The following is a 24,188-nucleotide window of genomic DNA, read 5'->3' as shown; positions in this document are numbered from 1 at the left end:
CTAGGTTTTATTTTAGAAAATGGTAAATTTTGATAATTGTCACGGTGAGGCGGCCCCCTACCGGTCGCCTCCGTCCACAGCGGCTGTTGTTGTTTTGTGACGTGATCCGTCTCACCTGAGGGTCATTTGTTTGCCTATATATGTCTTGTCTTTGTACCAGTTGAACGCTGATCATTATATCCTTAATTTGGATCTATTGCACGGGTTTTGGTTTGCACACTTTCTATTAAACCATCCTTTTTCCCTGAGACTTGGTGTGATCGCTTCCTTTTTGTTCGCACACCCTACCCGTCACAGAATGACCAGCCGCCCTTTCGGAAGCCGCCAGTCTCCTTTACTTTCTTCTTCGTTCGTGGTCATGTCTCGTGGTAAGTGTTTGTCTGTGTGGTGTTTTGTTTGAAGAGCTCCACCGTGCTTTTGTTTTGTGTGTGTGTGTGTGTGTGTGTGTGTGTGTGTGTGTGTGTGTGTGTGTGTGTGGCACGGCGAGGACCAGGGCAGTGTGCCCTGGGAAAGCTCTTCATGTCCGTTGTTTGTTGCGAGAGTTCCGCCGTGCGTTTGTTTGTGTGTGGCACGGCGAGGACCAGGGTGTCTGCCTGGGAAAACTCTCATGTGTGTGTTATAAGTGTGTACGGGTAGCGGACCGGAGGATCAGTGTGCGTGCTCGTTTGTTTTGTGTTCAATGTTTCATGTGTGTGACGCGGTCGCCACTCGTCACTGTCGCCTCGCTCCCCGTGTGTCTTGTGTTTTATGTGGGGAGTGACTGCGACTCTGAGCGGCACGTCACTATTGTGTATGTATATGTAGAGCACGCATGTTTTTGGTCCCGTTCGTTTACTGTCTGTGCACCAAGTTCTGTTTGTCTAGTATTTGCGTGTTCGTTGTGTCCTAGCGTGTTCGTGAAATGTCGTTATGTGTAATTCCACGCTTGCTCCTCCCCTTAAATGTGTGTTGGGGGGGGCAGTTGTGGTCCCTCCCGTGCCACACCCCGGGCGTCGGTGTGGCGCGTTTGTGTTGTATGTTGGTGTGTGGTTGTGTGTGTGTGTGTGTGTGTGTGTTGTTTCTGTGCAGGTGCTTCCCCCTGGCGGTGTCATGGTGTTCCTGGACCTTGTGGGGGTCTCCACCTTGGCAGGAGCCCCCGTGTGTTGTGGGGTGACTGGAGCCCGGTCATGAAAAGCCCCTCCCTAGAGGGCTGGGGCTCCCGGATGTTTGGGGACCATGGGGCTCCGGTCTGAGAAGCTCCTGCTGAGGAGGGAGGTCCTCCCTCCTGCCCGGGGTGACCAGGAGGCCCTTGGGGCTGCTCCCTAGCCTGCATCGGGGGTGCTCTGGGCCTCGGTCTCTGGTGCTCCTGGGTTGGGTGGAGGAGTCCACCTTGCGATGAGGGGCCCCGGGAGGGGTTGGCTCCCCAGGAGGAGAAGTAACCACACCTCGGGGAGGTAACCTGCACACCCACACACACACTAGAGACGAGAAAGGAGCCGTTGCTCCTTGTCCGCACACCCTTGGGGCTCCCTGTGACCGGGCGTGTTTTTGTGTTGTTAAACGGCCCGGTCGGTCCAGGGTCCCGCCCGGGGAGGTGAGCTGAGTAATGTTTTATGTTTTGTGTTTCAGCTCCCGGACTGCAGGGGGTGTGTCCCTGCCTTCCTGCCCCTTCTTGTTTTGTGTGCAGCCGCTGTGTGCCACACACCCAGTGGAGTGGAGTGCGGCTTGGTGGGGGGGTCTGTCACAGTGAGGCGGCCCCCTACCGGTCGCCTCCGTCCACAGCGGCTGTTGTTGTTGTTTTGTGACAGTCGAGTGCGTCCCTCAGGTTGGCGGAGCCCGTGATCCGTCTCACCTGAGGGTCGTTTGTTTGCCTATATATGTCTTGTCTTTGTACCAATTGACCGCTGGTCATTATATCCTTAATTTGGATCTATTGCACGGGTTTTGGTTTACACACTTTCTATTAAACCATCCTTTTTCCCTGAGACTTGGCGTTATCGCTTCCTTTTTATTCGCACACCCTACCCGTCACAATAATTTTTTTAAGGTTGATATGGTTGATTTATACTCACCTCTGTTGTAGTTTTTTATAGGCTGGATATCTATGATTATCAAAGGTTATTATTGCATTGCATGTCATAGTTACTATTAATAAATAAGTCTTAAACTAATGTATCTATCCAGATTAGTGATTAGCAGTGTTCCTTCTCATCATGGAACTGGCCATCAAAGAATGTAAACAGGTGATGTGTGTAAAGATGGTCCTCAGGTATACTCAATACTTGAAATGACAAGTATTTTGACAAAGCATGAGTTTTATTGTTCAAGTCTGTAGGACAATGGGAAAAGGTGGCTCCCACAATATAACTATTCCTCCAGGTGACCCTCACGATGCACAAAAACATGTATGTGCTTGTGTGGGTGTGTGTATGTGTGTACCTGCAGCTGCTGCTCTTTGTGTGTGAGGGTGGTGTTCAGGTGTTGGATGGTGCTGTGTAGTTGGTGCTGGGTGGTGTGGTTCTGCTCCTGCTGCTCCTGGCTCTGATGTTCTAGAGCATTCTCTCGCTCCGCCAGCGCCTCAATCAGCTTCTTCAGCTGGTTCTGCAGGTCCTGCCATGGGAACACAGGAACCTCACATTGCTGGACTCAACACACACAGAGTCAGGCAGCAGAGGCCCAACAGACGCGTGTGTGTGTGCGTGTCTGAGAGACACACTCACGTTGATGGTCTTGTCTCCCTTCCTCTTCTGCTGCTGCATCAGGTCTAGCTCCGCCTCCAGCTGCTGTTTTTCCTGGCGTAGGAGATCTAGCTCCGCCTCCCTACTGCCCACGCAGCGCTGCAGACGCTGGGCCTCCAGCAGAGAGGCGTGGGCCTCCGCCTGCAGCCGCGCCAGCTCCACCTGCTGGGACAACAGCAGAGCCTGCTGCTCCTCTGCCCCCTACACACACACACACACACACACACACATGCAGACACACATGCAGACACACACAGAGGCACGCATGCAGATAGACACACACACACACAAGCGTCAACATGCGTGTCTCTCTCACACATACTTACTACCAACACCAACTGATCATAACACACACACACACACACACACACACACGTTTGGTCTACTTGCCTGGTACTTCTGAAGCTGGGCTTTGTGAATCGCTTCTCTGGTCTTGGCAAGAGTCTGCTCCTTCTCCTCCAAATTACCATACAACTCTTCAACCTGAGAGAGAGAGAGAGAGAGAGAGAGAGAGAGGGAGTGTTAACATAAAGGGTGGCCTATATGACACTTCTGGGGTACACATTTAAACCCCTGTAATGGTATGTGTGTGTGTCTGAGTGTGTGTGTCTGTGTGTTACCTCTTTCTCTTTTTCCTTGAGCAGGAGGCTCAGACCCTGGATGGTCTTGTCTCTCTTCAGAGAGTTCCTCCTCTCCACACCCAACTCACCATCCCTCTGCTCCAGCTCAGCCGAGAGCGCCTGGCAGTGACCCCACACCCACACACACACACACACACACACACACACACGGATAAGAGTGTTGAGGTAGGACAAAGTGTTGCCCAGGGAATCAAACTTATAATCTTACGGTCCAGAGCCTGCTTTTCTAACCTTTAGTTAGTATGTGTGTGCGTGTACCTTGTTCTCACGGTCCATCTCCTCCAGTCTGTGTTTAAGTGTTTGGCTGCTGTTCTTGGTGGAGTGAAGATCTTCGCTCAGCTGCTTGGTAGTCTGCTGCAGCCTCTTCAACTCCTCCTGCTTCAGTGAGCATGCCTGAACACACACACACACACACACACACACACACACACACACACACACACAGTCAAAAAATACCCATTCAGGTGAGAAGAAACCTGCAAAGTAAACATTTACTAAACGACAGTCAATTTAGGCAAAAGTCATTTTATCATGAATCAATTACATGCATTTTGCACAGAACCAGCAACTAGCTAGCTAGTAGCACACATTGTGCCTAAATCTGACTGTGTGCAAGTCCACTATTATAATGAGACATAGAGCTGGACAACATGGGCAAAATTTATATCACGATACATTTATTAATTTCAATGTGATATAAGTCCGATATTGATATGAACAATATAAATGCCACAGGAAACTGCCTAGAATGCCCACAATGGATGTCTGTACCTCAGGGTTGCCAACTTTTGACGTTCGCTTGGAGTGAGATTTTAACCTGGAGCCGGTGGCGAGTGTATTTTGTTGAGCGGGGGGGGGGGGGGGGGGGGGGGGGGGGATGTAAAATGGACACAGATTCAGTGTTATATCGCCGGTGGATGGCGCCAGAGCTAGCGAACTAGTAACGTATTGAATCATATATGTGGATCTGAGGTAAATAAACTGGATATTTTTTTTCGGCGTGGGATATCGGAAGTGTGGCGTGAGAGCGTGTGAAAACGGTCAAATGCGTGTGTCTCACGCTCAATGCGTGAGAGTTGGCAACCCTGGTACCTACAAATGTCTGAAAAATGAATGTCAAGTATATGAAAAATCCTCCAATAAAATTATATTTACACACTCCAGCAATTGCATAGCAGACAAGAGTAGTTTAGTATGAAGATGTTCATGGTCGAGACTCAAGAATTTGAGTGAAATGTCCGAACTAAGCACCAGCGAGGAGACTGGTATTCAGGAAGACCAGCTGACCCATACTGTATATCAAAAGCGCTTCGTTGTAGGTTTTTGAAATATTTGTCTTGTCATCTGTGTATTTGTCTGCCCCTCTCTCACCACCATGACTATATGGTTTTAATAAAGTTGCTGTTTTTAACTAGCATTAACAAATAAATAAATATCTACCACTGAAAAGCGAGAACCTTGGTAAAACACAGAGGGAAACGATGGAAAGAAAAACAGAAAAATACACAGAATAATCAATGCATGAACCAAAACTCGACCGTAACAACATGCGGGAGAAAATACTAAACGTAAACTCAAAAGAATGCAGAAAACTCAACGTGTGAAAAGAGAACGTAAAGCCAAGAAAAAAAAAACAAAAGACGCCAGGGGAAGTAGCTGGCTAGCAGGCAAATGTCGCAAATAACAAAAAACCCTTCCCAAACAAAACCAAACTGGATAGAGCAATAACAGTGGTAGAAAACTTGAGGGAGGCCAGGAAGCAGCACAGGAGTAAAGTACTCGAATAAGCAAAGACTCAGAGAGAGAGAAAGAGCAGTGACATACATCGGGGACATAACTCAAGACTGGCTGACAAAACGTATGCCATGGAGACCAAACGATTCAGCAGTGAGATGCCACAGTTCTCTTCCTTAAATAGGAAGGAAGACAGCTGTGGCTCATCACCACTGATTACGGGAGCTCTGCCTGGAACATTGACATTTTAAAATAACACCGCTGTCATTATGGCTTTTAGAAAAAAAAATGGGGGGTTGGGGCTGATGGGGGTCCACCTATGCAGTGCAATAAAGGCAGCACCGTGTTATGAAAACATTGTAATGTTCTAAATAGCATTTATCAAAATATTGAAAATGTGTTTCAAAATCATATCACTATTATTGAAACATTTTCTATCGCGACATATTGATATTGAGTTATTGTGCAGTCCTAATGAGACATATTGTAGAATAACATTCATTTAGTGATCGATTGTCTTTAAGTACTCTCCATCAAAGGAACCAAACCCCTCAGGGTTGCAAGCTCCCTTACCTTCATTACTATCATCTGCATCACTAGCATTATCTAGCCAGCAAGTAACAGACATCGTGCCTATTATATAGGCTATATAAAGCATTTTTTTCAAAGTTATGCCAATGTTCATGAATGTAACGTAGCACTACTATAGTCAAACAACAACTGACAAAGATGTTAGACAACAATAATACTGACAATATACTGACTTGAATGGATCTGATTTTACTGGCTGTCCGGACTGCAGAATGTTTTTGGGTACTTAAACGACCACTAAAACTGCAGATATGGAATTTATAAAACTGCAGAATATAACTGTAGTCATTGAAGTTCACATTGAATTATATAGTCTTTATGTTTACACTTCTTCTAGGTATTGTTTTAATTTCTGTAGTTTTGCGATGTTGAGCCTATGTTTATTTATACTTCCAGGTATTGGCATTGATTCCTGTAGTTTAGCAGTAGTCTGGTTCAGGCGTATCTTGAATTCTGACCTAGCTACTGTATGGTCATAGATGCATTCTGTGTGCATATGGCAAAGCACATTTTAAGTCACTCTGGATAAGAGTGTTTGCTAAATGCACTATATGTAAATGTAAATTTGATTTACACTGAACATTTACTGCAAGAGATGCTTTTTAAATCATCATTCAGGGCAGCATTTTTAAAACAAACTCAGTGTGCTCATTGGTCAGAGTTTAATGGACGATGACACAGATGGGGCAGAAGGTACAGAACTTCATCAAATTGCTTGACTCTGACTGGAACACATTTGTTTCAAAGTGTGCCAGGACCAATCTTGACAGAAAAAATGGAACAAAGTCCAGATCCCATAGCATGGAGAAATCTGTCTATCAGAGTGTTTTATCTATCAGAGGTAATACTTTTTAATTGAAGACGAGAAGGTGAAGCTGCAAAGCTGTTGGATGAAACGTATGAGAAAAGAAACACAACTCCTCTAAATGATGACGTCTTCCAGAGTTTATCAAAGCTTGAAAAAGACTTAAGCGAAAATTTCACAAGACTTGAGATAAGGGGAAAGAGGGGCTGCAAAGTACCTGTACTGCTCACTGACAGAATGTGCAAGATCAAATGTTTGTGTACCAGTGACAACACACACATCAGGGGATCAGACTGCCTTAGGAAATTTGCTAATTGCTAATTTGCTAATGCTCTCGGTCTCTCTTATCTCTATTGATTTTCTACTACTTATTCGAGTAACTATCTCCTGCGCTGCTTACTAGCCTACCTCAAGTTTTCCCCTTGCTTTATCTGTTCCTATCCGTTCTTTGTTTATTTTGGGAAGGGTTTTTGTTTCATCGCGGCGTTCTGCCTGCTGCCAGTTACTTCCCCTGGCATCCTAAGTTTCGTTTTCTCGCGTTGAGTTTTCTCCGCATCTATTCTGTTGCATTTTTCTCCCGTGTGTTTTGCGGTAGTTTATTTTCTACACGTTGAGTTTATTCCGCGTCTCGTGTGATTGGATTTGCTGCTTGTGTGTGTGTGTGTGTGTGGACGCACGCACACATTTTGCTCTTTGCGTTTTGTCGGCACTTGGGTCTACAACTCTCTTGGTTTTGACACGGTATGTACTTGTTGGTACACCCGACGTTACATGCGTGGCACTTTATGGTACAGGTTGTGATTGTCCTTGTGCTGTGAGGAAGTATGTTCCTGAGCCCAGCTGATCTTGGGTGTGCATTTAAATACACTTTGAAATCGATTAAAACTATTTTTGCTGAATTTGATTCATGACTCATCCTTTTTTGCATTAAATAACTGAAAGTAACTAAGTAAGTGGGTAATTTTACTTTTACTCTGAGTAAAATTTAGGCAAATTAAATACACTTTTACTCAATTACAATTTTTCGGTACTTTCCACTACTTTCTGTTACACACACACTCAACCGATCACTAATCAACTGCAAATTGGAACACCAACCACAATGTTTAAGACAACAGAACACGATCCTTGAGCCCCATTGCTGCTGGCCATCTCTCCTAGTCTCCACATGGTCTCTTAGTCTCTGCATCATCACTCTGTTAGTCTCTGCATCATCTCTCTGTTAGTCTCCGCTTAGTCTCTCTCTGTCTCCAAATCATCACAGTCTCTAAATTGTCACTTTGTCTCCAAATTGTCTTTGTCTCCAAAGCGTCTGTCTTTGCAGTCTCTCTCTGTCTCCACATCGTCTCTCCGTCTCCGCATCGTCTCTCCGTCTCCACATTGTATGTCTACACATAGTCTCTCTCTGGCTCCGCATAGTCTCTCTTTGTCTCCAAGTTCCAGAGGTCATGGATTTGGTCCCAGCTGACAGTTCCTGGCACTGTGCCCTTCAACAAAGTGCTTGATAATTGAAAGCCCTTTGCTGAATGACTGTCACTAACCACAGCATAACCTACAAGCCATAATGACCAGGCACGTTTACAGATGTGTACGGTTTTACACCGAATTCAGCCAGCTCATAGCCAATAGCAAGTCAGGAGGAGGTGGGGCTTTCCTATCATGCCCAGCGGGTCCTTCTTCCTCAGAGTTTGAATGTCATACTGGTGGTTTATATTAGAGAAGTATGTGTGTGTGTGTGTGTGTGTGTATATTAGTGGTGGGCCGTTAACGGCGTTCTTTAATTTGATACTCTTATCGGGCGATATAAAAATTATCGCCGTTAATCTATTCTTAAAGTTGGGTTAGGAACTGGGTCAAAATGGGTAAGCAAAGTATGATGACTTTCAACTTGATCGGCTGTATTCCTAACCAAATTGCACAGTAGGGGCGAGAACGAGTTTTCAAACCTGTGAATTACAAATCGTTCGTGTGTTTACATGGATGCAGCCACGAAGTCGCCAGGTTTGCTTCATGGAAAATTAATTTTTAGGAACGTGAAGTGTTACCGGAGAGGAGCTCGGAGCGGTCGTTTTCTGCATGGTCCTAGCGCTAGATTCGTTGCTATTTAAATATTTCTTTTTAACCGTTAAAACTGCAGAGGACCAAAACCGGCTTTTGAAAAAGTCTGTGATTACGTCCGTGAGGTTAAATGTACTAAATGTTGGCTTACATTTCAAATATCATGTTTAGCTGAATAAACATGTTATCAACCCCTTTTAATGTACAGTATGTAGGCTTACAAATTCATGTTTAACTGAATGAATAAACCGTTGAACACAAGTAGCCTACATTTTATTGAGCATGTTTTTTTTCTTCAAGTATCAACAGGGTTCATACACTTTTTTGACAATCAATTTCCATGACTTTTCCATGACTTTTCCATGACTTTGAGGCAAATTTTAATGACTATACATTCTCTAAACATATGTGTAGACATGAAAAATAAGAAAAAATCCAGGCCAAAATTCCACAGTATATCATAAATTAATGACAAGCCACGTGGTTTAATTGAAAAAATAAACATTTACCGTATTTTCAATATCAATATAAACCGGAGTTACGACCTACTTTTTTTTTTCGTGCGTGCCCGGAGGAGCAGTGGCAGCACAGTGGAGTGTTGTGGAGTGTTGTGTACGATAAGCTGAGGCAGCACAGGCTCCACTGCAGCCCATCTCGGCAACACGATCGCTCTTTCTCGCGTTGTACGCACGAGGACATCGTTAGTTTTTTTTTCTATACTGTGTTTACGATCAAAACGTATCTAAATCTAGGGTCGCGCTTAACAACAAAAACTGCTTTATGACGGACTTTTCAGTCTCTAACCCCATCGTTAACCGTGCACATTTTGCACGCCCCGTGTCCTTGTCTTTCACAAGCCATAGCTTGTATTTGTCCAACTGAAGCAGTCATTGTTTAATCGGCATTTACCAGCATTACGCTGATTTACATCAAAGTACAATCTACAGCTCCGCTTGGAGTCCGACGCTAACGCAGTGAACTAAGGTGTGAAGTTACGTTAGCGGTCCGCACAATGAAAAAAAATGGCTATATTATATTTATTAATTTTTTCTTCCGGTTATCAGAACAACATACATTTATTGTGTCAAGCAAATTTCCATGACTTTTCCAAAACATTTGAGTATTTTTTATTTTTCCAAAACTTATCCAGGCCTGGAAATTGCTATTTTCAAATTCCATAACTTTTCCAGGTTTTTCATGACCGTACGAACCCTGAATCAAAGTAGAACAGCTTTCTCAAGCAGTCATTGATGCATTTTGGAAACAGGAGATGAGCCCCTGGTCTAATGCACCACCTGTATTAAGAAACCCTATCTCAAAAACTGACTTTTAGTCATTACTTGGGTAGCACGCATATGAGCCATTTTAATATAGATTAATCTAGATTAATTTCAAGATTTCAGTGAGATTAATCTAGATTTAAAAAAATAATCTATGCCCACCCCTTGTCACGTATGGCAACGCCCCCTCTCCTAGCTGTCACTCCGGGTTCTCTCACGTCTGTGTTTTTTGCCTGTTCATCCCGCCCTGCTCGTTTGTCCCCATGATTTCCTATTATCTGCCACGCCCCTGTCGTCATTGTTATCACCTGGTCCTAGTTTAGTTCAGTATATATAGTCCTTGTATTGCCCATGTCTGTATCGGTCTTTTTGTCTATTCCTGTTCGTTGTATTTTTTCCACTGCAAGTATTCCTGCCTGTTCCGTGTTTCCCCGTCGTGTTTGGTTTCTCTGTCCGAGTATGTCTGTTGTTATCTCATGTCCTGATTGCCCTCCTGTTATGACCCGTGCCCGTTATTTCGACGCTGCTTTTGGAATTCCCTGTAATAAATCTCGCTCTCCTCAGCGTTTGTGTCCGCCTCCCTGTTCTGCCCAGCGCAGTTCGCTACACCACTAATATATATATATATATATATATATATATATATATATATATATATATATATATATATATATATATATATATATATATATATATATTAGTGGTGGGACTTTAACGCGTTAATTTCGATTAATTAATTACAGGAAAATTAACGCACTAAAAAAATTAACGCATTTAACGCATGAGACACTTTTGCACCGTGAATGTTTCTCAGTGCACGAGTTCCAGACATACAGATTATATGGACGCACAATAAGATGAGCATGATGGAGATGAGTGAAGACGCTACGCTGGTGGATGGGAAATATAAATATAAGAAACGTCCAGATGGAAGTAAAAATAAATATAGTGTTATTTGCATTTTATGTAGGAAGGAGTTCGCTTATCACACGAGCACTTCCACCCTTCGTTACCGCCTCAACGCAAAACATGTTGGTACTAATGCGCAGGTCAGTAATGATCACTTAGCTGATAAATGTATTCCTAGTACGATAGGGTGAACAAACGTCCGTATTTCACATCCTGTCCCGGGGTTTTTTTAAGTGAGGAAATGTCCTGGTTTTTAAATTACTTTCATTGGACCATTAAGACTGATTAAACCTAATCAAGACTGGATTAAACTTTCGCTAGTGACGCGCGCGACTCCGCACACCTCGCACGAGCGGCGGAGGCGTTTATACTGTAACGTTGGTTAAATACCAGGACAGTTTACTGTTGACAACTCGTCTCTTTTATTTAAACATTAATACAAGCGAACTCACTCAAGAAAAATAACCGAATCCTCTCTCTCTCTCTCAGTCTCGCTCCTCGTGCACTTTTCCACTCGCACACACAACTTAACTTAAAGAAACAGTAACCCAATAATCCCTTAAGGATCATTACAATACTTTACGCATCACATTATTTGGTTATTGTGAAGAGTGCCCTAAATGTAGCTCTGACTGGGGATCACTGGACCTCTGTTAGCAACAAGAATTATCTTGGTGTGACAGCTCATATTATAGATGATGAATGAAAGATCCAGTCATTTGCTTTGAGCATGCAGAAGATCACTAGGCACTATGGAGATGCCTGTGTAAGAGGCCTGGGAAATTAAAGAAAGTCTACCATCTAAAATGGTATTAAAAAACATCTGATTTACTTCACTTCTTCTTATTCTTCCAATATCATGAGCAAAGCTCCCAAAATTAAACATTTTTGGTCAGAATTTCCAGTGTTCTGAAAACTTTGCTTTGTTTTCTGCACTCATCTATTGGTCTGTGTAGTAGACTGGTGGAAAAATAAACAAGATGTTGAAGTTTATGCTTATGTTCATTGATTCATTCATCATTCAAACTTAAATTAATATTTCTCACGTTAAATATTGAAATGCGATTAAAATGCGATTAATTTCGATTAATTAATTACAACGCTTGTAATTAATTCGATTAATTTTTTTGATAGCGTCCCACCCCTAATATATATATATATCTCACAACATTAACCAGCAGATGTCTGGAAGTGAAAGTATGCTGGAGTGCTGGAGGTCTGGCTGAAATATTAATACTGCAGGAGGTGTGTGCAGGGTATAACATCACCCTACAACAATTAATATTGTTCATCACAGTCACTGAACCATTTCAATTGTTTGATCTAAATTAAACTACCAGTCTGGGGCAAACACAAGAAACAGCCCTCCGTGGGGCAGCTGGCGCTTAGCAACAATGCAGCATCATAACCATATGAACACTACAAGGTTATCAAACTGCCCCATGGCAACTGTTGTGGTAAAACAGAACATCACACATCCGCACACTCTGGCTTCTGTTGTTTAATAGGGCTGAACGATTAATTGCATTTGCAATAATCTCGCGATATTTTAAAACGCGATTCTCTAATCGCACAGGCTGCGATTTAAACTGATCACGTGACTTGGGAGCGAGCCCCCGAGCACGAACGGAGCAAACCCGAGCAGGAGGCAGGGAGGTGGAGAAGTGAAGTTAACACAGCGCAGTTGAACTTGTTGCACAATGGCTTCAGGCCATCAGTTGTGTGAAATTACTTTGGCTTTTAAAAAGATGCTGCTCAACGTCAGGTACTGTGTCAAACGTGCCTTGCTACTGTCGCTACGACGCGAGGTAACACTACAAACCTTCTCCAGCATTAAAAAACACCACAAAGCCTCGTTTTATATTTGTAAGGCTAAAATGCCAATGACCAGTGCTGCGTCTTCAAATAGGCCAAAGTGTTTCTCTGCGCTTATACAGCCTTAGTATGCGGTGAGCAGCGAAATACCGTAAAATCACGCATATAGGCGCAATAAGATTTAAAGCACGGATGAATCGCAAAAGCGCGGATAGCTTGACCGTGGTCCAGCAGACAGGGTTCACTGACCGAACCGTTTGAAAGTGTAACTCCTTATGGATATAATTTGAAGCGGCACGCTGAAATAACTCGGGCAGTAACGGAGTTCATAGTGAAAGACATGATGTCCGTTAATATTAGTGAACAAGCCCGGCTTCATGGCTTTGTTAAACACACTGAATATGCGCTACCAAATGCACTCACGCACATATTTTTAGCCAAGTTGCTATACCTGCAGGGTTGGCAACTCTCACGCATTGAGAAAAGTTACTAGTTCGCTCTGGCGCCAACCACGGGCGATCGATCGATCACGATATAATAATACTTAAATTTTGTATTTTTACAAATATACATTTTACACCCCCCCCCCCCCCCCCCCCCCCCCCCCATAACAGCACATTACGTTCGCCACCCACTCCAGGTTCAAGTCTCACTCCAAGCGATCTTGAAAAGTTGGCAACCCTGTATCTGAGCTGTATAAAAAATGCCGAAACAGAGTTTCCTGAAAACAGTGGAAAAAAATTGCGATTTTAAATCGCAATCGCAATTTATAGATAAAAAATTGCAATTTGATTATTTTCCAAAATCGTTCAGCCCTAGTGTTTAACGTGCATTTAGACCTCTACTGAGTCCAGCTTGCTCAGGACTAGATCTCACCATCCAAAACAAGTTATGAACAAACAGACCTTGCAAGAGGAGCAGGGCTCTGCCCCCAGATGAGGCCGGAGGAGTGTGTATGTATGTGTGTGTGCTACAGCGCCAGGAGGCCAGGCAGGGCCAGCTAACAGCTGCCACGACTCCACCTACGACGGCAGCTCCACCTAGAGAGGGTCTGACAGGTGGCTGGTGTAAACCACACAGACCCAGGGGAAATGTGCACGTGAGTGTGTGTTTTGTAGGTGTGTTTGGGTAGGGTCTAACATATCTTAATTTCCATGGGGAATTAGACACACACATGCCCATGATGTAATTCAGTAGATCACTAAGTAAGCTGTAGTCTGCCTGGTGCTTGTGGATCACCCCAGTATGATTGTGTTCATGCTTACACACACACCTGGTTTTCTTTCTCTGTTTTCTGTCTCTCCTGGTCCAACTCATCTTTCAGAGCCTGCGTAAACCAAAAGAATGCCGTGTTAGTATTTAATTTACCATAAAACGCTAGGAAGGGAGGCTGACTATGGAAGGAGTGATGATAGAGGTGGGGTGTGGGTGGGGGTGTGGTTGTGGTGTGGTGGCTGTACGCTGGATACACTGATGATACACTCATGAAGGCAAAAAGAGAGGCTTTAAAACATGATTCACATCTAACCAGCCACAGCAACAAAATGACCTGTAGCTCCTTGTCCTTTTGACCAATCAGAACGCTGAGCTGTGCCATCTGCTCTGTGACTGGCTGCTCGGGGCACTTCTTCTGCAGCTCTCCAATCAGAGCATCCTGGTTTTTGATAGACTCCTGGAGACGCTCAATCACTCTGTGAAAGAAGGTGGAAAAAGTTAGCATCATGTTGGGAGGCAGAATTAGATTCAAATAACTGAAGAGATGAAAATCACATCACTAGATGAATCACAACAACAACAACAAGAACAACTGGGAACATTCAAACAGCATATTCAGAAGAGATAAAGACGTGTGAACGTGGTCCTGAGGACGACGCTGCGCCAGGTGACACAGACTGTCAGGACTCACCCGTCCTTCTCCTGCAGAGCCTGCTGCAGCTCGTGAACCCGCCCAGGGGTGGAGCCAGGGCCGCTGGAGGGTTGCGATTGGGCAGTGGCTTGGAGGTCTTTCTCCAAGGCCAGACACCTCAGCTTCTCCTGCTCAGCGATGGAGGCCATCTTCTCCACCTCCTCTTCTGCACAGCGCAATGACTACAGAGAGAGAGAGAGAGAGAGAGAGAGAGAGAGAGAGAGAGAGAGAGAGAGAGAGAGAGAGAGAGAGAGAGAGAGAGAAAACAATTAAAACCTGAAGTTGCAGGAAGGCAGACATAATCTTTGTGCACTGTGTTTTACCTCTTCCAGTTCACTGATCCTGGCACTGAAAGCATCTCTGAGTGAGTCCATCTCTCTCTGGGCACGCTCTCTAACACCTTCTCCAGAGTCTCTACTGGCCAGACTCTCAAGGGCTTTCCTACACACACACACACACACACACACACACACACACACACACACACACACACACACACACACACACACACACACACACACACACACACACATTATTTTAAACATATACAAGTATAAATCAGCAATTTCTTTCTTTATTTTAAAAGTTCACATCAATGGGTGACACATCTAATTTCCATGGATTGACATGTGCAGTGGGCGGGGCTTACGATGCAGACACCAGTAGGTCCTGTTTCTCTGAGAGCTCTCTTTTCATGGACTCCACCTCCACCTTTAACTCAATGTTCTACACAAACACACACACACACGCAAACGTCACATAAAGGGATATTAATGCAGTCATTAATGTGTGTGTGTGTGAGAGAAAGATACCGTTTTGTAGATGTCTTCAGTAGAATCGTCACAGTTACGTTGAACACGCTCTTCCAGGAAGTAGATTCTCAGTTTCAAGTTAAAGTTTTCTTTCTTTAGAGCAGTAATTTGCTGCAAAATACAAAAATGTATAAATGTTTTTTGTTAAATAAGCACAATCTATTTTTATCATGCCATTCCCTTTAAATCATTTTATGAATATTTATGAATGAACAGATGAATGAGAGCACAGTTAGACTACACAGAAAGGTTGGGGGTGGGGGAGATTTGGCATGACTTACAGGATGTGTTTGTGTGTATACGCACGCGTGTGCACGTGTGTTTGTGTGTATGTGTGTGCACAGGCAAGGGCAGTGAATGCCTTAGTGTGCTGTTCTATCCAACATCTGGGGCAGAGAGAGGGGGAGGGGCATGAGACAGAAGAGAATGGAGAAAGAGACAGAAAGAGGAACAGAGTGAGAGACCGACAGAGAGGTGAGGAGAAACATAGATAATCAGAGAGGTGAGGAGAAACAGATAAAGAGATGAGGAGAAACAGATGAGAAACACGGATGAGGAGAAACAAAGATGTAGATGAGGAGGAACAGAAATAAACAGAGAGACGAGGGGAGGAGTTATGGGAGAGAGAATATCAGAGATAAAGACAAACATGCATGTTTGTTTTTTGGTTGTTTTTTTGTTTGTTTGTTTTTACGACAACCGCTTGTTCATGAAAATAACTTTTCACAAAGACACACTTCTCACAAAAGACAAACACTGTCTTGACACTTTGAGGTCAAGTTATCCTCAAAGGCCTGTGCATGCAGATCTTGGGTTTCACGCTCTACATCACAGAACATCACGTCAGACAGCCCAAACATCCACCATGAACACAGCAGGCAGGGGCTCCCGTTATGGGACTCAATAATGTTACATTGTCTAAGAATCCAGTTATTCATTATTGTCCAGTGCTGTAACATGGTTCTGGCAAAGCAGATGTACCCTTATTTGGTTATGATTCATCTGAACTGAACTGAGAGTGAGAGAGAGAGAGAGAGAGAGAGAGAGAGAGAGAGAGAGAGAGAGAGAGAGAGAGAGAGAGTGAGAGAGAGATAAAGAGTGAGAGTGAGAGAGAGAGAGAGAGAGAGAGAAAGAGAGAGAGGGGGAGGGAGAGAGAGATGAAAAGGGGAGAGAGATGGAGACAGGGAGGGGGAGATGGAAAGGGGGAGAGAGAGAGACAGAGAGAGAGAGAGAGAGATGGAGACAGGGAGGGGGAGAGAGGGATTGCCTCTGCAGTGCCTAACACGGCCAAGTGCACGCTGTCATTGGCGACCCGTAACCACGGCGAGGGCCGGGGTCCAAACATTCCACCCTCTCAGGCCTCAAGAAGAGTCTGATCCATCACCCCCACCATCATACACATATATACAAAAGTAGCCTCAGGAAAACCAAAACTACAGCTGAGGCAGATATATAGACAGCACACACCCACACAGCCACGCACACACACATATACACACACACACACGCATACACACACACACAGGGAAGCGCTAACCACCCCCAGCAAAGCCGATGGGCCTGACCGGCGTTGGGCCTGATGGGCCGGCACTTACATTCTCGTAGTCCTTCATGGTTAAGGCTTTGGCCGGAGACATCTTCTGCCCAGGGAACATGGAGGCTGCAGCCAATCAGAGGAGTACACAGAACAACCAATAAGAAGAGTGAAAACATGGCAGATTACATTTGTAGCCACGGTGCAATTGCGTGTGTAGAGGTCGACCGATATATCTGGCCGATATTTGCCATTTTTATATCGGCATCAACCGATTTCGATGTTTAATAACGCAGATATTATGTCAGGCATGTCTGCGGGCAGCCCCGTGTTATTGGTGCGTGCGGTGGAAGGTGCTGCTGGTGAAGGACCCCGCAACAGTCCTGGTAGATAAAGTTAAGGCTTAAATTCTGATATTTCACATTCCTATGGTCATACATTTACTATATGTTACTAGTAAACTATGAAGTGTTGCTTCACTTAAGAAACAACAAATAGCATAGAAATGTTTGGAACTGGCATAATGCTACAGCTGGATGAAGGTTTGCTAACTTAATGCTACAGCTGGATGAAGCTTCATTAACATAATGCTACAGCTAGATGAAGGTGTGCTAACGCTACAGCTAGATGAAGGCGCGCTAACTTAACGCTACAGCTAGATGAAGGTGTGCTAACTTAACGCTACAGCTAGATGAAGGTGTGCTAACTTAATGCTACAGCTAGATGAAGGCGCGCTAACTTAACGCTACAGCTAGATGAAGGCGCGCTAACTTAACGCTACAGCTAGATGAAGGCGCGCTAACTTAACGCTACAGCTAGATGAAGGCGTGCTAACTTAATGCTACAGCTAGATGAAGGTGTGCTAACTTAATGCTACAGTTAGATGAAGGCGCGCTAACTTAACGCCACAGCTAGATGAAGGCACGCTAACTTAACGCTACAGCTAGATGAAGGTGTGCTAACTTAATGCTACAGTTAGATGAAGGCGCGCTAACTTAACGCCACAGCTAGATGAAGGCGCGCTAACTTAACGCTACAGCTAGATGAAGGTGTGCTAAATTGCAGCAGCTTACTTGCGTAACATATTAGCCCCAATGTTATAACTTACAGATGCATTGAATATTCGGCAACCAAAATGTGTGTGTGTGTGTGTGTGTGTGTGTGTGTGTGTGTGTGTGTGAGATCTGTGTTCGTTTCATCCATATAAACACATTCTATATTTCTTTACTTAAAGGTCATGTGTCTTTAGTTCAGAACAAACCTAATCCTGTGGATGTCATATCAAAATCCTCAAATCTTTCATAAGCCCTGACGTGTGTGTATGTGTTTCAGAGAGGAGCACGCACGCACACACACACGCGCACACACACGCGCACAAATACACATATGCAGGCTTAAGATGAAGAAATGATGAAGAACGAGGCTGTAAGTGTCCCCGGTGTCGGGTTATGTAAGGTGATCATCAGCTCACTCGGAACAAGACAAGGGCCCAGTGTGAAAAGGATGGAGAGCCCCACACACACACACCAATGTGAAAACACCATGGTTTCTTTTAGATGGTTGGATTGTATTACAGTGGTATTCTAATGTCACGGTAGTACGTGTGTGTGTGTGTGTGTGTGTGTGTGTGTGTGTGTGTGTGTGTGTGTGTGTGTGTGTGTGTGTGAGAGAGAGAATCAGCTGTACCTGTCACGTCGTCCATGCTGAACTCGTGGCTGCTCAGAGGCTCTGGCAGTCTAGATATACTGCAGCTATACAGAGAACACAAACACCATTGGTGGGGATGTTAACACACAAACACACTCGCAAGTGCGCACGCGCACACTACACAAAGACACAGTCAGAAAACCAAACACACACTTATGAGCACAATAACTCATTCAACACAACAACCACTTTAAACCCATCCAATTTCAACTTATTCAGATACTGCAAACACACACAGAACACTCACCACACACAAACACACACACACACACACCTCTACATGGAGCTACTGTGTATAAAAAGCACATACAAATACTTTCATTCACCTAATAAAATAGCTCTTATAATGGGCTTATTTAAAGGCTAATACTCGCATGCTCACACACACACACAGAGAGAGAGAGAGAGAGAGAGAGAGAAAGAGAAAACAATCTGTTCCTTATGTTCTTAATGTTGTAGGGGATACTATACTCAAGGCAGACAGTGGTGCATGAATAACTAGTAAATGGTGTGTGTGTGTGTGTGTGTGTGTGTGTGTGTGTGTGTGTGTGTGTGTGTATAAAAGAACAAAAAAGCGGGGCAACAAACAGCTGGACTGATGACTGGACCCAAGCAGTGAACACCACACACCATCACCCCCAATACTCCACACATATGAGGACGGTGCAGCCTTTAGAAACACTGCATAATTACCCAGAATTCCTCCACACACTATAAAATAGAGACCATTTTTAAACCTCACCTCAAGCAATGGCATAAATGCTGCTTCCCTTGAAACAAACACAACCAACTTTGCACATGGAGATTCCCCAAGGACATGGGGAAACACAGAGCTGCATTATGACTAGTCAAACACGTACGTCTGGGTGGGGAACTTGGGTAATGTAGTCCCCAATACAGATACTGGGATTTATATGCACGTGTTTCTGTGGAAGACCATGAGTGTGTGTGTGTGTGTGTGTGTGTGTGTGTGTGTGTGTGTGTGTGTGTGTGTGTGTGTGTGTGTGTGTGTAAGCAAGCAAGTCTCCATGTTCAAAGGCTTGTGTGTCTTCAGGACTCAACAGATCAAACAGTAGGAACTTTATCAGTGAATGTGTAGGTTTGTGTGTCTGTCTGTCTCTCTGTGTGTGTGTGTGTGTGTGTGTGTGTGTGTGTGTGTGTGTGTGTGTGTGTGTGTGTGTGTGTGTGTGTGTGTGTGTGTGTGTGTGAAAGAGTGAGAGAAAGAAACAAAGAAAAGAGAGAGAGAGAGAGTCTGTGCGAGCCTTTCTTGGTTCAGATAGCAGTGTTTCGCTTATGGCGCGTGTCTGCGCGTGTATGTATGCATGTGTCTCAGATATCAGCATTTCTCTGAATGACTTCCTTCCCTGTCAGCTCCCCTCTGCCCTTTAATTCCTCATCCTGCTATGGCAAGCCCCGTGGGACATGTTCCGACAAGGTGTACTGGTAAACACAAGAGCATGAGGACTTAACACACTATGGCTCAACATGGTAGCACAGGTGCCATGACATCTGCCTTTAGCTGTGGTTCACTTCCTGACTCTTTAGGATTTAGATGCTTCCCCTTGGTCAAGTCGATCACTGAAAGAGCCTTGGTATTCATGGCTATGCTGATAACACAGATCTGTGTCACTCATCTACAGTCCATGTCTGTTACAGGAAGCACTGGGTTATTTAAACAAACACACACACACACACACACGCACACACACAAACACACAAACACGCGCGCACACACAAACACGTGCGCACACACAAACACGCGCACACACACACCCTCCATTAGCCACACTAGTCACCTGTCCTCACATCCTTCAAAGATCAGGGTTAGGAACAGCAGGGTAACACAGACTACTGCCACTGCCTCTGTAAATCTGTCCTCTTGTTGATATAAAAGTTCATCCTTCATAGTTAATCCTATATAATTATTTAGTCTTTTTTTGCACCAACAAGCACCTATAGACACCATCAATAAAATTTACATTAATAACATTGCTATCTGTCATCGAGATTAAGAATTAAACTATAAATAAAGCATATTCTAACTAAACACCTGCCACTGTCTGCGACCTCATAAGTTCTCTGTGTTTCTCCCTAAGGCATTGCCAAATCCATTCCTTCCACTGGAAGACAGACAACATGTAATTACCACACAAGCAGTGCTCAACTGTCACACAACCAAACAAACAACCCTAAAAAGTGTGAAAGAGACCAATCAGGGACGCAAAAGTCCAGCTCGTCTCCAGAGGAATTCTCACAAGGTCAACATTCATACTGCCCTGAGTGAGGAACAGATGGTCCATGTCATGGTGGGTTGTTTTTGTGTGTGACTATGTGTGTGGTACGTTGTTTTATTCACGTGTATGATTTCATGGTGGGTGTGTGAATGGAACAAAACGGATGCGACCATTCTGCTTCACAACTTCCTCTTCTCACGTGCACGCCCTCATACGCATTATATAATGCATCCAAAGATGTAATACAACATAAACCACGGACCAAAGCCAGGAAGACAGCTCGGAAGAGCGAGTCAAGTGACAAAACCCAAACGGATCATGTCCAAACACTGATCTCACTTAACGTCTTCTGTTACTCGGCGCAGGCGTGACACCTGCGTGTCTGTCAACAACATAACGGGGACATTATGGCGCTGCGTGACCGTCAGCGGGGGGACATCAGAACTAAACCCGCCCGCCCTGACTGTACACACAGATACTCGTACAACAACACAAACACGGCCCGCTCACGTCGCAGTTACGCGTCGCTCGAGTCTGAGCGCTACACGCCGCGTTTGTCCTCCCCAAACTACAGACCTGGACTACATCTCACACGTCCAAGCGACTCAGGACCGGGTGACCTACCTGTTTCACTCCTTTCGTCTTGAAACCACACACATAGTTGGGCTTTTTCCGTTTTTTCCGCCAGCGCCGTTTCCCGTTTGTGAGGAACTTGACGTTGCGCCGCAAATACTCGCTCACCAAAATAGCAGGAATTGCGCAACATAACTAATTTATTCCCTCCTCATACGTAACAAATTATTGTAATTTAGAGCAATATACTGTAATTGTATAATGATTCCATCTTTAGATAGATGCATCCTTTAACATTATTATTAAACTCTTAACTCCAAAAGTGATAGTTTTGCGTGTGCGGCTATATTTACGGTGGCGCCCGGAGCGCTCAGGACACTGAAGGACCAGCTTGTGTTACTCTAAATGACAACAGATATCACAACCAGCAGCGCGTATATGACATTACCCGACACCTTATTAAACACGCCACGTTCACACTACTTTTTAAAGGTCAGATAGGCAAAGCTAAATAATACTTTAACGTCGGATTATCTATTTAGCCACAGGACATTCAAGCTATCTATAACCTCCACAATTCGCCCAATTATAGCTACTAGTTACATTATAGCTACTAGTTAGGGTAGCTATGTAGCGTCAGTGGCCAACTTAGATACATTACAAGATAGTTAATAGTTCCGATTGTTATCTTACGTCCGGCCAACAAAAATAACGCTTAGTTACGTTTAGTAATGTTGCTGTCATGAACATCACTAACGTGTTGGCTAGCCAGCTACCGTCCAGCCATCTATCCATTCAAAGCTCTTATTTTGGGGTAATGTGTGTAGTGGATGGACAGGGAGTATTTATGTTCTGTGTAAAACGAGGACGTGGTGATGTTGATGTCGCTGTGATTTAGCTCGGCTCTGTACAGATATCTAAGATAAACTAACATAACGAGGTTAGCTAGCTAACGTTACTGAGCTGGTACGCTAGATGAGCTAGCTAAAGTTAACTGGTGTGCTTCACGTATGGCGATTAAATGGCAAATGACAGCAAAAGTGTTTAACTGCATCACCACAAGTAGTAGGTGTTGGGCACAGTACAGATAGCTAAAATAAAACAACACCAGTCCAGATAACGAACATAAAACAACACATAACATATAAATCAACATCAATACAGATAACTAACATATAAAACAACACCAGTCCAGATAACTAACCTAAAACAACATATAAATCATAATAACACCAGTCCAGATAATTAACATATAACAACACCAGTCCAGATAACTAACATATAAAACATATATAACACCAGTCCAGATAACTAACATATACAACAACACCAGTCCAGATAATTAACATACAACAACACCAGTCCAGATAATTAACATATAAAACATCACCAGTCCAGATAATTAACATATAAAACATCACCAGTCCAGATAATTAACATATAAAACATCACCAGTCCAGATAACTAACATATAAAACATCACCAGTCCAGATAACTAACATATAAAACATATATAACACCAGTCCAGATAATTAACATATAAAACATCACCAGTCCAGATAACTAACATATAAAACATCACCAGTCCAGATAACTAACATATAAAACATATATAACACCAGTCCAGATAATTAACATATAAAACATCACCAGTCCAGATAATTAACATATAAAACATCACCAGTCCAGATAATTAACATATAAAGCATCACCAGTCCAGATAATTAACATATAAAACATATATAACACCAGTCCAGATAATTAACATATAAAACAACACCAGCTAGGCAGATGACTAGCCGACCTGAAACAACCGTCTGGTATACGGGGCGCAATTTTTTTATTTTTGAAAAGGACATACCTTCCATTAATGTCAAAAGGAAGCGTTTGATCTTCTCCCACTACCGAATCCATTATTGCAAGAATATGTGATCTGTCCTTGAGAGCAAGAGTAACACAAAACAGTGCATTTGTTTTTATTCAATGAGCGGCAAGTAAATTCAAAGTAGACGTTAGTACCGCCATTTTAGAACAAGTGACATCACCGGACGAGAGCCAAGTTGGAGCTGTTCGGCACATCCGCGCGCGACCACACCGGACCTCACCCATTGGCTCACACAAACTATTCTTTACGGCGATTGGTTCTTTTATGTATGATTTATTTCCGTTCTGTGCTGTATTTTGACACGTTTTATGAAACGTATTTATGTCGTTTATGGAAGGTATATTTATGTTTTTCGGAACTCTTGGACAGAGTAAACATTTTATTTATAATAATAAGGCATAATAGTAATTGCATTAATGTTGATGAAAAGGAGTTGAAATTACTTCACTCAGATCGCATAAAATCTACATAAAATCTTTAAAAATTGCTTCGTTTTAAAATATCGAAAGCTATATCGATCCAAATTAAACCAGACTTAACTCAACAACAGTAACAAGGGTAAAATGGCATTCACAATTCCGGTAACTACCAGAGAGAGGCCTTTCATCCACACGTTGTCAGTATAAAAGCGGCATACTGCTGCCCCCTACATGCCTTTATTTAAATTACGACAGATTGATGAGCGAAGACGAGTTTTTTATCTCTTGTGGTAAGCAGTGATGTCAGTAACGCGTTACTTAATAACGCGTTACTCTAATCTTACCACTTTTTTCAGTAACGAGTAATATAACGAGTTACTATTTCCAGTCCAGTAATCAGATTAAAGTTACTTATCCAAGTAACGGTGCGTTACTTTTTATTTTCCTTAGAATATATATATTTGCTTTCTTCTTGGATCAGTTATACTTTTGCATATGACCGTATCGCTCGACTCACGTCATTCTTTCTCCGTAACGATATGTGGTAGTGTAAAGAAATATCCCTCAA

The 24,188-nt window shown here is 43.6% G+C and overlaps 1 protein-coding gene across 6 annotated transcripts in view; it reads right to left on the bottom strand.

Annotated features, from left to right (window-relative positions):
- cdk5rap2 (CDK5 regulatory subunit associated protein 2) overlaps window positions 1-23,361 on the bottom strand; it is a 74,472-nt gene extending 51,111 nt beyond the window's left edge. For 5 of the 6 annotated variants that reach the window (XM_076980648.1, XM_076980653.1, XM_076980650.1 and 2 more), the window contains exons 1-14: window positions 23,178-23,361; window positions 18,489-18,553; window positions 16,864-16,928; window positions 15,269-15,379; window positions 15,106-15,182; window positions 14,780-14,897; window positions 14,457-14,638; window positions 14,100-14,241; window positions 13,824-13,877; window positions 3,617-3,751; window positions 3,338-3,457; window positions 3,108-3,200; window positions 2,700-2,918; window positions 2,419-2,589 (exon numbers count right to left, since the gene is read on the bottom strand). In XM_076980648.1, the coding sequence (XP_076836763.1) occupies window positions 2,419-2,589; window positions 2,700-2,918; window positions 3,108-3,200; window positions 3,338-3,457; window positions 3,617-3,751; window positions 13,824-13,877; window positions 14,100-14,241; window positions 14,457-14,638; window positions 14,780-14,897; window positions 15,106-15,182; window positions 15,269-15,379; window positions 16,864-16,928; window positions 18,489-18,553; window positions 23,178-23,230 (1,605 nt within the window). In that variant the 5' untranslated portion in view covers window positions 23,231-23,361. Of the gene's footprint in view, window positions 1-2,418; window positions 2,590-2,699; window positions 2,919-3,107; window positions 3,201-3,337; window positions 3,458-3,616; window positions 3,752-13,823; window positions 13,878-14,099; window positions 14,242-14,456; window positions 14,639-14,779; window positions 14,898-15,105; window positions 15,183-15,268; window positions 15,380-16,863; window positions 16,929-18,488; window positions 18,554-21,367; window positions 21,678-23,177 lie in introns of those variants that run through there. The other variant, XM_076980651.1, reaches the window with a different exon arrangement.
- Between the last annotated feature and the right edge of the window lie 827 nt (window positions 23,362-24,188).

This window comes from Brachyhypopomus gauderio, chromosome 18 (genome assembly GCF_052324685.1).
Source record: "Brachyhypopomus gauderio isolate BG-103 chromosome 18, BGAUD_0.2, whole genome shotgun sequence".
NCBI lineage: Eukaryota > Metazoa > Chordata > Actinopteri > Gymnotiformes > Hypopomidae > Brachyhypopomus > Brachyhypopomus gauderio.
The sequence above is the reverse complement of the archived record's forward strand: the minus strand, read 5'-3'. Positions and strand labels throughout refer to the sequence as shown.